A 14,520-nucleotide genomic window follows, 5' to 3' on the forward strand; every position below is an offset into this window, starting at 1 on the left:
AAAACTGACCTACACATGCACAGACATGACAAATTATCAAACATGATGACTGAAACAAATCCAGAGTGACTTGTATGTTTATGGGGAGTGTATCATTGTAATCATTTTAGCAAGTAGAAATCATGGTTCATGGCTGTCACTTCCTATTTCAATAGGAAATATGTCAACACATAAAAAGAACCTGTGCTTATCAAGCCATTTGCTGGGGTCTAGTGATAGCAATATATCGGCACCCATATTTGCATTGGTCAACATTTTTTTATTATTTTATTGTTTATTTTTGTGTATTTTTATTTGGATTTGGAGTTTATTTTATATTTTAAATATATTTAAAAAATTTCAAGTAATATTGAAAGCCTATATTATTAGTTGTCCACAACAATATAACTTTATTTCTTATATATAGATCTTTTAAAGGTCACGTTCTTCGTGATCCCATGTTTCAAACTTTAGTTAGTGTGTAATGTTGTTGTTAGAGTATAAATAAAATCTGTAAAATTTTAAAGCTCAAAGTTCAATGCCAAGCGAGATATTTTATTTAACAGAAGTCGCCTACATCGAACGGCCAGTTTGGACTACATCCCTCTACTTCCTTCTTTAATGACATCACTAAAACAGTTTTTTGACTAACCTCCGCCCACAGGAATACACAAGAGTTGCGTTTGTAGAGTGTGTTTGTCGCCATGTCGTCGAAACACTGTTATTTTCATCCCGCAGTCCAATCACCGGGTCTGATTCCGGCTCAAATTGATAGGGTAAAATTAAAGACATGTTTACAATAACACTGAGCGCGTGCATCTCCACGTTATGGTAAGAGGCATGACCTTTCCGGGCACGGTGCGCTCAGAGCTGTCGAATCACAACACAGGAACTGCTGGCACAATCAGAACTCGTTACATATTTCTGAAGGAGGGACTTCATAGAATAAGGAAGTCATCAGCCCGTTTTTATGACAGTGGAAACAGCGGTGTACAGATAAGTAAATTATGTGAAAAATACTGTGTTTGTTTACACGCGAAACATGAACACATGTTATATTGCACACTATAAACACAATCAAAGCTTCAAAAAACCACGAAAAACGGGACCTTTAATGTAATTATGCATCATTTGCACTATCCCAAAGTTCCAATCCTGCATATTATGTTTTATCATTCACTTATGTGATAGTAAAGGTCTGCTGATTAATCTATAGTAACTGGTTCTGTGGTTATGGTAAGATGTCTGTAGGAAGCTTGCCGCAGATTAAAAATACCCTGGCACAGTGCAGGGTCCGTCCTTATTCTGCTGACCCACTTTGATCCTCTTAGTGTAATGCTACAGACAGTCAACCCCCCTCATTTCCACCCATCCGTCCTTCTATCCATCAATTTTTTCCATCCATCCACAAACCCAGTGTACAATACTGCTGTATTCTTAAGCTTCTATTTAGGAGTATATCCTGGAGCAGCACTTGAGTGTTAATGTCTGAAAAAAAGCAGCACAGCTTTAACATTTAACGTTAGATGTAAGATGTCTCTCACTGTCTGTTAGGGGTGTAACAAAATATTGTGTCTAAATATATCACAATACAAAAATGGATAGTGACAATCTGTTTTGTGTATAGTTCACCCAAAATTAAAATGACTGTGTGAGAAAAAATTCAAGTTTACAGAGTTTTAGTGTCAGTACTACATTAAACTACTATAATGTTGAATATAATGTATAATAATGCAATGGGAGAATATTTGTGGGTCCTGATAAAGCCAAATGTCACCAGTAAAAAGTACTTACATTATTTTAAATATATCTAGTCAGTGACAGAGTGCAAACATATACATCTAAAATAAATCTGTTTCAGCATTAGAATCATGAATATTTTTATTCTGGTGTCACCATTATCCTGTGCATTGGGTTACCAGCACTAAGTCCAAGCCTATTCATTTTGACCTCCAATGTAATACCAAATTTAGCATTTTAATCAACAGTACATTTTTCAGTACACTGTCTGTAAAATGTATGGCACAGACAAATGCATGCACATAGTCTGTTCAAGAGTGGGAAATGCTATTTATTAATGAACCAGTATTCATGAGGGCTATATTTTATTGGGGAAATGCACATGCATATGGGCAATAAGCATTTTCAGTATCACATTGTGCTGCTTTTCATCTTAATTTTTGTTACTGTGTTTCTTAAAGTAGCAAATAAACACACATACACACACTTACTGGCCACTTTATTAGGTACACCTTGCTAGTACTGGGTCGGGCGCCCTTTTGCCTTCAGACCTGCTTTAATTTTTTGTGGCATAGATTCAACAAGGCGCTGGAAACATTCTTCAAAGATTTTGGTCCATATTGTCATAATAGCATCATGCAGTTGCTGCAGATTTGTTGGCTGCACATCATTGATGCTAATCTCCTGTTCCACTGCATCCCAGGTACTCTGTTGTATTGAGATCTGGCATCTGTGGAGGCCGTTTTAGTTTAATGAACTCATTGTTATGTTCAAGAAACCAGTTTGAGATGATTTGAGCTTTGTGACATGCCACGTTATCCTGCTGGAAGTAGCCATCAGAAGATTGGTACACTGTGGTCATGAAGGGATAGATATGGTCAGCATCAATATTCAGGTATATACGCTGTGGCATTTAAACGATGCTCAGTAGGTACTAAGGGGCCTAAAGTGTGCTAAGAAAATATCACTACTTAAACCATTCATACAAGGCAGGATGGATCCATGTTTTCATGTAGTTTATTTCAAATTCTGACTCTATCATCTGAATGTTGCAGCAGAAATCGAGACCCATCAGACTAGGCAACATTTTTCCAATCTTCTATTGTGCGATTTTGGTGAGCCTGTGCAAATTGTAGCCTCAGTTTCCTGTTCTTAGCTGACAGGAGTGGCACACAGTGTGTCTTCTGCTGTTGTAGCCCATCTGCTTCAAGGTTGGATATGTTGTCTTCTGACATCAACAAGGCATTTTTGCCTACAAAACTGCTGCTCACTGGATATTTTCTCTTTTTCTGACCATTCTCTGTATACTCTAGAGATGATTGTGCAAATCATCCAGTAGATCAGCAGTTTCTGAAATACACCAGCCCATCTGGCATCAACAGCCATGCCATTAATGAGCAGTTGTACCTAATAAAGTGGCCAGTGAGTGTGTGTGCATATATATGTGTGTATATACTGTATGTATGTATATATATATATATATATATATATATATATATATATATATATATATATATATATATATATATATATATATATATCATAGGATGGCTGTGCCTCTTTGTTGGCTGAGATGTACTTGTTGTAGATGTGCATTTGTGTACACACTTGCATGTGGTTATATTTGCAAGAGTACTTATGCTTTTGTGCGCACATATTTGGTTGTGTGCATCCTTGTTCTTCTCTGATTAAGTTATTGCATGTTAATCACTCTTCTGAACCTGTATGAGTATTGAATCTTTAAATCTCTCAAACATCTGTTTCCTGTGTCCCAACAGAGAGGAGAAAAGTGAACAGCTCTTAGACTGCAGGCAGGACCTGGACAGTGTGGAGGCGGAGCTTAAAAGACTCCAGCAAGAGGTATTGAAAAGAAAATGATCTCAGGCTCCTATTAGGAACTTTCATGGCAATTTATATTTTGCTTCATATTTATTTATTATTTAGTCCTGATTACATATGCTCATGGTTTATTGACATGACAACTTATGAATAATACCATGTCTTCCTAGTAGTAGTAGTTTATTGTCATTCCAACACATGTGGTAGATAATAGGAACAAAATTATGAACTCAGGTCCCAGCAATAAATAAACATAGCAATAAGTAAATCAGCAATATAAAACATAAATAACACTACTAATCCATCAGACACACAAGTAAGTCCATGTACACACTCTATATTAAAATAAGCCTAAAAATTAAGGCAAGTCAATTTTATTTATATAGCACATTTCATACACAATGGTAATTCAAAGTGCTTAAAAAATAACAAAATAAAATGGAATGCGTAAGAAATACAAATAACAATAAAAACAGAGAATACCCCTGTCTGAAACTCCCTGACTCTTCCATCCAGTCAGAATATTTGTCAGGTAGCTGTGTGTTTAAACAGTACCCTTGCAGACAAATCTTCCTGGACTAACTTAGTCCAGAGCTCCATCCAGGGATAACAAATCCTTACTTCCTAATTCTCCCAGCTCTTTCAACAAGACAGCAAGATTTAAAATGCATTTAACAGCCAGAAACAAAAAGAGGATGCATAAAAGTTTGATATAAAATGCATTAAAAATTCAATAAAAATAAGAAAAAGAATTTAAAAGAATAAAAAAGGTGATACATATAAAATAAAGTGCAGTCAGTTTGGACATAGCACAGTGCTCAATTGGATTTGATTGTGACTACTGTTGGAGCACATCTGATCTCTTCAGGAAGCTGGCCTGGAAAGTACTTGAAAACAAATATTGGTCCTTGGAAGTGCTTGAATTAAATTTGAAATAAATTTTGTGAAAATGTATTATCAGATGCCCCTCTTAGTCCTAGTATTTTTGTTTTGGAATATTATTTTACAATCAGTTTCCAAGTGTTTTCCATTGCAGTACTTCCCCTTGCTTGTTATTAGGCGGCGTTTGGACATTTGAGCTGTGACACTTGCTGTGTCCGAAATGAACATTCTTATAGGTGTGTGCGATTTTGATCGTTGACAATTAAAAGGTCTCCACGATCTGCTTTTGAGAAAATATTGTTGTATTGTGCTATAGTGCTTTCTGTCAGTTGCAGTCCTGGCGCCTCTCTCTCAACATACTGTGTAGTACAAAGCGACATACATTCACATCACATGTTAACACAGCGGTAGAGTTATACTCATGGAACACTGCAGTTATTCACAATCACAAAAGTTTATTATTTGCATGAGTTTTAAAGCCTTGCTGCTTAAACATTTATCTGCGTGCTGGTCTGACACGTGATTTTCTGAGCAACGGCCAAAGCGCGCACTCTCTAAAAGCCTGTCAAATTCTGCATTTGCTGGACAGAGTTATCATTTGCATCTTATTCTGCAAATACTGTCAATACACACAAGGTTTACACCATCGGTTAAGTGTAAAGTTAAAGTAAACAGATGAGAGAAAATCGAATGCGTGTCAATATATTAAATGTGCGCAAGAGCCTTAAAGGGACAGACAACAAATGCTGCGACTTTTCTGTCTTTATTTACTCACTCTAAAGTTGTTCCAAACCTGTATTACTTTTTGTTTTGTGCTGAACACAAAAGAACATATTTCAAAGAACGTGGGTAACCAAACATTTGCTAGTACCCATTGACATCCACAGTATTTTCTTTCCTACTATGGAACTCACTGGGGACCAGCAAATATTTGGTTACCCACATTCTTCAAAAAAAAACAGTAGTCGTTAGGTGATAGGGCTTTGGTAAATCTGGGTGTCATCTGCATAGCTGTGATATGCAATTTGGTTCTTTCTCATTATTTGGCTCAGTGGCAGCATATATAGGTTGAACAGGAGTGGTGCAAGAATTGAGCCTTGAGGGACTCCGCATGTCATGGATGTCCACTCAGACTTATGATCACCGATACTGACATAATAACTTCTATCTTCTAAGTATGACCTTTTGAAGAAAAATGTGGGAAGTGAAGTTTTAAGGTGCTGTACTGTTTCTTCCAAAATTGTACCATCAATTGCTTCGAAATCAGACATAATAGCTACTTTCTGAGTTTGTGATCTGTTTGACCCTAATGCAGCTCAAGGATGTGCTGATCGCCTGTCTGATATTATTGATTTTCTCAGAGAAGAAGGAAGCCAACTTACTGCATTTGCTGTCTGAGAGCATTTCACTGGGAATCTGACTTGGGCGGTTTGTTTGTCTCTCTACAGTAGCAAATTGAATGCGGGTGTTGTTTAAGTTGCTGTTTATAGTATTTGAGAATAAGATCTCTCTAGCTTTGCCTAGTTCCACATTGAAAGCATGAAGGCTATCTTCATAGATGTTATAGTGGATTTCAAGTTTTGTCTTTCGTCACATGTGCCCAGCTTTTCTGTATTGACTTTTCATATTTTACACTGCTGTTGAGTTTCTCCAAGTCGTTTTTTGACTGCCACTCTTTTTGACTTTCACAGAAGCAATGTCATCAATAACATTCTTGACTTTTGAGTTAAAAGAATCAAGGAGAAAATCAGAGTCTGCAGATATGCTTGGTGTTGAAGATATAGCTTTCATAAACAGCACACTAATGTTCTCATTTAAGCATTGCTTTTTGACCAAGATAGATCTCTAGCCTCACCAGTAGGAGAGATCAATATATCATAGAAAATACAGAAATGATCAGATAGAGATACATCCTTAATAATAATGGATGATATGTTTAGACCCTTACTGAGTGAATCTAGAGTGTGTCCACAATTGCGTGGGTCCATGTACATGCCGAGTCAGATCAAAAGAGTTATGATTTCTTTTGCCATATTGATTTCTGCATTATCTATGTGGATATTAAAGTCCCCAGTAATAGCAAAACAGTCAAACTCTGAGGAAATTGTTTATAACAGTTCTGTAAAGTCCTCAACAAAGGCTGGAGAGTATTTTCAAGGCCTGTAAATAGCTATAAGTACAATGCGTGGAGCACCTTTTAACGCAATACTCAGATATTCGAAAGAAAAGTAATCGCCAAATGACACTTGCTTGCATTGATAGACATCTTTAAAGAGAGCAGCTAAAGCAGTAAGACTAAAAGACTAAAGACTGAAATCAATTCATCACTGTAACAGTGTACAAATAACATTTATTTATAATATCGTCATCACACAATAGAGTACAGCTATTTCTATTTTAAATGCAGCATTATGGTGTAGACTAGAGTACATCAGTCTCACCACCTCTGGAAAGAAACTGTTTCTTAGCCTGGTGGTTCCAGCCCTAATGCTGCACAACCTTGTTCCTGAAGGGAGAGTGGCAAACAGACCATTTTCTGGTTGGGCAAGGTCCCTCATAATACAGATTGCCTTCCTTCTGCATCTGGTGATGTAAATGTCACTTACAGTTGGTAAACTATAATTGATAATAATTCTCTAGGCAGACTCTAGTACACCAAACTCTTATTTCAAAAGATAAAAAAATGTCCAATTTAGTTGTGCTATATTTGTTTAAATATTGCTAAGGTCATTATTTTAATGTTAGTTTTTTCTTCCTTCCTTTAATGTTACTTAGTTCTTCCTTGCTGCCTCTATCCTGTCTACTTTTGTTCTGTGACAGAATATGCAGCTGTTAACAGATGCACGAGCAGCCAGGATGTACCGTGATGAGCTAGATGCGATGAAAGAGAGAGCCATCAGAGCAGACAAACTGGAAAGTGAAGTGGCTCGCTACAAAGATAAACTTCACAACATGAACTTTTACAAAACCAAACTGGAGGTGTGTATAGAAGAAGGGTGCATTTATTTGATCAAAAATACATTGAAAACAGTAATATTGTGAAAATAACTTGTTTTTTTTATTATTTGAATATCTTTAAAAATTGTATTTATTTTTATGGCAAAGCTGAATAGCATTCATTTCAGCATGAATTTCAGCAGTCATTACTCCAGTCTTCAGTGTCAGTGATTCAGAAATCATTCTAACATGCTGATTTGGTGTTCAAAACACATAAATTATTATGAATGATTTTCCAGGATTCTTTGATGAATGTTAAGATCAAAAGAACACCATTTATTTAAAATCTTACTGAAAAAATCGTACTTTTTGGCAATGACAGGAGCTAAAGGAGGATAATCAGGTGTTGATGGAAAGTAAGGCCATGCTGGAGGAACAGCTACAGAGCATCAAATTACGATCTGACAAACTGCACCATCTGGAGAAACACAACCTCCTACTAGAGGCAAAACTTCATGACATGGAAGAGGTGAGGAAAAGTAAATGGTACCCATTAAAAGGATCTGCTACAATATTACTACCATTGAACCATTTTCTCTTTTTGCCACTCCAAATTGTTTTATTATCTGCTTGACTTGGCTGTCTTATCTGTTTTAGGAAAGAACTGTGGACAGGAGACAAATAGAGGAGCTGCTGGAAAAGAACATCATATTGGAGCTCTCTCAGAAAAGTAGTATGGAGGAATCACAGCGCTTGGGCTGGGAGCTAGAACTCGCCAAGAACCCTCAACAGAATTCAGGAACAGGTATATATTAACACTGCAATTTAACATGTCATGGCATATTAAAATGTGATGCTCGTGGACCATTGTTCCATTGAATAAGACACCCTAAGTTACTCCAGGCTTTGCTTTGAAACCAACATCTTGATAGAAACATAGACACATATGGTAGAAAAAATGGATTTCACTACCATCTCATTGATCATTTGACAGGTAATAAATAAACTTAAACATGAATAAACCTAAAATGTGTTTATGGTTTTAGAGCTGAAGTCTTTGGGCCAGGAGGTAACTGAAAAGACATGGAGCAGGTTGCTGAAACTGGAGAAGGAGAACCAGAGGTTGTTGAAGTCCCTGGAAGAACTTCAAGGAACCAGTCACCCACTGGATGAGTTTATTTCTAAATCTAAAAATATTGAGGAAAATGGGAGGACCAACAATCAGTCCCTTGACACAGAACATCTACATGCATCCTTGGAAAATACTAACGGCAATCTTCATTGTCTTGAAGTAGAGCTCCATGAATTCAATTTAAACCAAAACCAAGGTCAAGTAGATATAGAAAACAAAGGTCTAGTGCATGAAAATGGACATCTGGAGCAAGATAGGAGTTGTCTGGAGAAGGAGAATCGGAGATTGCAGCAGCAAGTGAAGATCCAGGAGGCCTCGTTGAATAGTAGCAGTTTGAAGTTGGCAGTTCTAGAGAAGGAGAACCGTACCCTGGTTAAAAAGACTACCTATCTTAGTGAGGCCTGTGCCAAGAACAAAGAACTGGAGAAGGAAAACCAGGAGCTGATTCAACAGGCTGGAGTAGACAAGAGGACGCTGATGACTTTAAGAGAGGTCATCACTGCAATGAATGCTTTGTTGATTATTATGCTTTGTCAATGTTTTCTTATTTTTCTTCATTTTTCTATTTTCTGCTTTAGGAACTGCTGGACCAGAGGCTGAAATTGCAACAGAAAGAATCTGATGTTGAGAAATTGAATTATGAGCTGGAGAGGATGAAGTTAAACCAGGAGAAACGAATGGGAGATCACGAGGCAGTAGACCAGGGGTATCCAGACATTCACTTATATATTCAGTCAAGCCCAAGGTAATACTTTTAAATGTCAGATTCCTTTTCAGACATGTCTAATGGCCAACTTTGTCTTTGTCTCCATCACTCTCTCTTCCACTCTCAGTAAGTGTAAGCAGTTGGAGTCAGAGCTGGAGTCTTCTCTAATGAAATCCCTGAAGATTAAAAAAGAGAGAATGGCTGCCCTGGAGGCCCGTCTGCAGGAATCGGCCAAGATAAACCAGCAACTACGACAGGATCTCAAAACTGTGAGTCGAAGCCAAGTCCAAAGCAAGACAGTTTACTTGGTAGCCATTTTACTAACATGCTTGAAAGGGGAACTTCAACTTGAAAGGGGAGCTAAAAGGCAATGATTTCAGAACTTTGACTAACGTTCTGGCAATGTTATTTCAAAGTAATCAACAAACATTCTTCCAGTAGTGTTTATAAAACATTTGTTCAAAGTTATCTGGTCTTATTATAATGTTCTCAAAATGTTAGCACAAAAACATTATCTATACATCATTAACAAAACTTCTTTTTCCTGAAACATTTTAGTTTTTAGTAGACATCTAACATTTTTAAATGTTACTGCTTGATTCAGAATGTTCAGGGAACATTCAACAGTAACATCCCCATAATGTTTGCAAAATGTTCCCTTATTATATACATAACCAAGAATTTTTTTTTTTTTTCAAAACATTTAAAAACTGGATGTTTTGAAAGTTTCAGAGAACATTCAGCAATAATGTTTTCATAAATTAGCAAAATTAGCAAAGCATTCTTAGAACATATTTGTGTTAGCTGAGAAAGTCCAAAACTTAAACTCTTAAATCGGCTAAAATTTTTATTTTTTTCAAGTTGGTCCAATATGGTCATTGGCTGTTCATTTTTGTCCAAAGCGTTACATTGCATTAAACGAATATATTAGTATTGCAGCATGTCAGAGCATAGGCCCTAACTGTTAAGCTATGACTCCAACTAAAAACTGCCATGTTGAGCTCATGCATTTTTGTATGATTGATCTGTCTCTAAAGTTGTGGTCACATTCACTGTTGTTAAGCAAATTTTTAGTAATTTTTATAGGAATTCATGTGATTGGTAATTTCCAGACGCATATTTCACAACTAGTTCAAGTTGGTCACACACACATTTTGCGATTTTCGCACCTTTAAGGGATAGTTCACCCAAAAATGAAAATTTGCAGTTCATTTACTCACCCTCAGGCCATCCAAGATGTAGGTGTCTTTTTTCTTCAGTAGAAATGTAAAAAATATTTTAAGCTAAAACTGTGGGCCTGCGGTTTCAGCTAAAAACCTTCTTTACTGTTCTACTGAAGAAAAAAAAGACACCTACGTCTTGGATGGCCTGAGGGTGAGTAAATTAACAGCAAATTTTCATTTTTGGGTGAACTATCCCTTCCCTACCCCTGAATATTCTCTCTCCACTAATATGATTTGTGAATGATGAACTGTTGCAGGTCAAACAGAACTATGAGGCATTGCTTCAGAGGGAGGAGGAGGAAAAGGCAGGACAATGCTCTCCACCAGAGAGGGCATGGCACAGAGACAGTCAGGAGGCCACGTGGGCATTGCTTAAGGTCAAAGATCGACTCATTGAGGTGGAGAGAAATGTGAGTCTCATGAAGAAGGCAGTGTCCACCTAACCAAACTCAGACCCACAGTCAACCTGTTTAAATACTTGAGGGGGGATTTTAGCATGAAATACAACCCGAATTCCAGAAATGTTGGGACGTTTTTTAAATTTGAATAAAATGAAAAATAAAAGACTTTCAAATCATATGAGCCAATATTTTATTCACAATAGAACATAAATAACATTACAAATGTTTAAACTTTTACAATGTTATGTACAAAATTCAGCACCAGGACTCTTCTACGACAAAGCCATGCTGTTGTAATAGCTGCAGCATGTGGTTTTGTATTGTCCTGCTGAAATAGATGTCGTCTGGAGGGGAGCATATGTTGCCCTAAAACCTTAATATACCTTTCAGCATTCATAGTGCCTTCCAAAACATGCAAGCTGCCCATACTGTATGCACTTATGCACCCCCATACCATCAGAGATGCTGGCTTTTGAACTGAACGCTGATAACATGCTGGAAGGTCTCCCTCCTCTTTAGCCCGGAGGACATGGCGTCCGTGATTTCCAACAAGAATGTCAAATTTGGACTCGTCTGACCATAGAACACTTTTCCACTTTGAAACAGTCCATTGGAAACAGTCTTGGCCCACAGGACACGACAGCACTTCTGGACCATGTTCACATATGGCTTCCTTTTTGCATGATAGAGCTCTAGTTGGCATCTGCAGATGGCACGGCGGATTGTGTTTGCTGACAGTGGTTTCTGAAAGTATTCCTGGGCCCATTTAGTAATGTCATTGACACAATCATGCTGATGAGTGATGCAGTGTCGTCTGAGGGCCTGAAGACCACGGGCATCCAATAAAGGTCTTCAGCCTTGTCCCTTATGCACAGAGATTTCTCCAGTTTTTCTTCCAGTTTTTCGCACTCTTTCACAGATTGGAGAGCCTCTGTCCATCTTTACTTCTGAGAAACTCTGCCTCTCTAAGACATCCCTTTTATAGCTATGATGTTACAGACCTGATATCAATTAACTTAATTAGTTGCTAGATGTTCTCTCAGCTGAATTTTTTCAAAATTTCTTGCTTTTTTCAGCCATTTGGTGCCCCCGTGCCAACTTTTTTTGAGACCTGTAGCAAGCATCAAATTTGAAATGAGCTCATTTAGTGGATAAAAGTGTAACATTTCTCCCTTTAAACATTTGTTATGTTATCTATGTTCTCTTGTGAATAAATTTGCGATTTGAAAGTCTTTTAGTTTTCTTTTTATTCAAATTTAAAAAACGTCCCAACATTTCCGGAATTCGGGTTGTAATATTTAATTACTAAAGTATCTTTATAACTTTACAGCGCATTCAACATATAATTTTTTTGTCTGTACATGTGTTCTTTGGGAATCAAACATACAATATTGCTGTTGTAAGCATCAGACTACACTGGGTAAGTTAAAGGCACTGGACACATGTTCCCTTGGTTTGTCTTGTACAGAATGCAACATTACAGGCTGAGAAACAGGCACTGCAAACACAACTGCAGACCTTGCAGGCACTGTCAGATGGGTTGCAGGCACAAATAATTGCATTGCAACACCAGACGGCTTCCTTGCAGGAGAACAACACAGCACTGCAGACACACAATGCACAACTGCAGGTAAGTCACATTAAATTAGGAATCCTGCCTTAAATGCAATATAGGTATTATACAACTTTCTATTCATCAAAGAATGCTGAAAAATGTATCACTGTTTCCACAAAAATATTATTTTTTGTTTTCAGCATAAATAAGAAATGTAATAAGAATAATAAGAAATGTTTCTTGGTCACCAAATCAGCATACAAGAAGGATTTCTAAAGGATCGTGTGACACTGAAGACTGGAGTAATGATGCTGAAAATACAGCTTTGCCATCACAGGAATAAATTACATTTTAAAATAGAAAACAGTTATTTTAAATTGTAATAAGAGTTCAAAATATTACTGTCTTTATTGTATATTTGATCAAATAAATGCAGCCTCAGTGGGCATAAAGAGACTTCTTTCAAAAACATTTAAAAATCTTACAGAGCCCAAACTTTTGAATAGTAATGTATATGCTATAATAAAATATTAAAGGTTTAAGTGGAAACCATTTTAGATCTAATCAGTCATTGGCCTATCTTTGACCTCCTCAATCTCTCCTAGGTAGAGAAGTCCACTTTATCTTCCCAGAATTCCTCTCTGATGGCCCATAATGAACGGCTACAGCGGGAACGGCAGAGTTCTGAGGCTGAGAGGGAGGGTGCACTACGGGAGAGAGAAGATCTGCGCACCGTTAATGAACTTCTTCTCCGGGACCACGAGAGATTGAGCGTCCTGCATGAGAGACAGTCAGCAGAGTTGGAGGTGCTCTCCCACAGGTACTCAACAATGGAGAACAGTCACCGAACACTGGAGATAGAGCACAGATCACTGGAGGACAGGTTAGTACACATACCATAAGATGTCTTTACAGTGCCAGGTTGTGATACTGATTCAAAATTCTGCATAAAGGTAACTTGAATGTGCGAGGTTTTCAGTGTCAACTGCAGTCCATTATGCTGCTTGATATTATTGTAGCCATATCCCTCTGTAGCCCAAGACTGAATGCCCACTGAAGCTAAGCAGGAATGAGTCTGGTCAGTACCTGGAAGGGAGACTACTTGGGAAAGCTACAGTAGATTGCTGCTGGAATAGATGTTAGTGAGGCTAGCATGGGGTGCTTGTGGTCTGTGTGGTTCATTTATTGCAAACTGGTATTGGTTGTCATCATATTATTTCAATTTATTATCGTAATCAAACACACTGGTTTGTAGCGCAAATAGCTTTACTAGCTTTACTGCACTTTGTTATTCTTAAATTTATTTACCCTGGAACAGGAAACATACTCAGAACTTTGGCTAACGTTCTGGCAAGGTTATGGCAAACTTCCAGTAATGTTATGAGAACGCTCGTTCAAAGTTATCTGGTCTTTAATAACATTAGCCGCTATATGTTATTGCGTAACCGTTCCATTCCATGGCGATCCGGGCCAGCTGGTACGGTTTCATTTTCCACTGTAGGGCTGATAACGGCCGCTCTTTGGAATGTAATACAAAAGCGTCAGTCGTTGCCTTGGTAACGTAACGGTTTACTGATGAAATGAGTTGTAAATAATGACCACGTTATTGAGGATGATCGGATATATATTTTTTTTAATTTTATTATTAATTTGTGTTTACATTGCTCAAATAGAGCGCTTAGCCAGCTAGAGAGAAACTGGTAGCCAGGTAACAGATCAGTGACCAATCCTGTGTGCCAACGTCAGTTGAGTTCACGCATTCTACCAGCACGATTCAGCACGGTTAGATAACCGAGAACGAGCCGTACCAGGCCTTAGTGGAAACACAACTGGTACCGTTTGTAAGATCCGTTCGGCCCCACGATCGAAAAGCGCTTATTCTTAAAACGTTAGCACAAAAACATTATTGTTCATGGAACTTTTTTTTTTTCATGTTTTAGATAGACGTTCATCATATTTAAATTGTACTACTTGTTTAAGAATGTTTAGAGAACATTTAAAAGTAACGTTCCCATAATTTTTGTAAAAATGATCAAATGAAATGTTCCCTTAACGTTTGCAATAACCAAGAAAAGAAATTGTTTTCAAAACAATTTAAAAACGTGATATTTTGAATGTTCAAAGAA

At 37.4% G+C, this 14,520-nt stretch overlaps 1 protein-coding gene across 5 annotated transcripts in view; it reads left to right on the forward strand.

The window, feature by feature from the left end:
- ccdc88aa (coiled-coil domain containing 88Aa) overlaps nt 1–14,520 on the forward strand; it is a 40,148-nt gene that overhangs the window by 13,680 nt on the left and 11,948 nt on the right. For all 5 annotated transcript variants that reach the window (XM_048200256.1, XM_048200258.1, XM_048200259.1 and 2 more), the window contains exons 9-18: nt 3,498–3,579; nt 7,261–7,419; nt 7,760–7,906; nt 8,035–8,182; nt 8,424–9,001; nt 9,088–9,215; nt 9,343–9,484; nt 10,696–10,848; nt 12,308–12,469; nt 13,000–13,277. In XM_048200256.1, coding sequence (XP_048056213.1) covers nt 3,498–3,579; nt 7,261–7,419; nt 7,760–7,906; nt 8,035–8,182; nt 8,424–9,001; nt 9,088–9,215; nt 9,343–9,484; nt 10,696–10,848; nt 12,308–12,469; nt 13,000–13,277 — 1,977 coding nt within the window. The remainder of the gene's footprint in view (nt 1–3,497; nt 3,580–7,260; nt 7,420–7,759; nt 7,907–8,034; nt 8,183–8,423; nt 9,002–9,087; nt 9,216–9,342; nt 9,485–10,695; nt 10,849–12,307; nt 12,470–12,999; nt 13,278–14,520) is intronic.

Source organism: Megalobrama amblycephala, linkage group LG8, assembly GCF_018812025.1.
Source record: "Megalobrama amblycephala isolate DHTTF-2021 linkage group LG8, ASM1881202v1, whole genome shotgun sequence".
Classification (NCBI taxonomy): Eukaryota; Metazoa; Chordata; class Actinopteri; order Cypriniformes; family Xenocyprididae; genus Megalobrama; species Megalobrama amblycephala.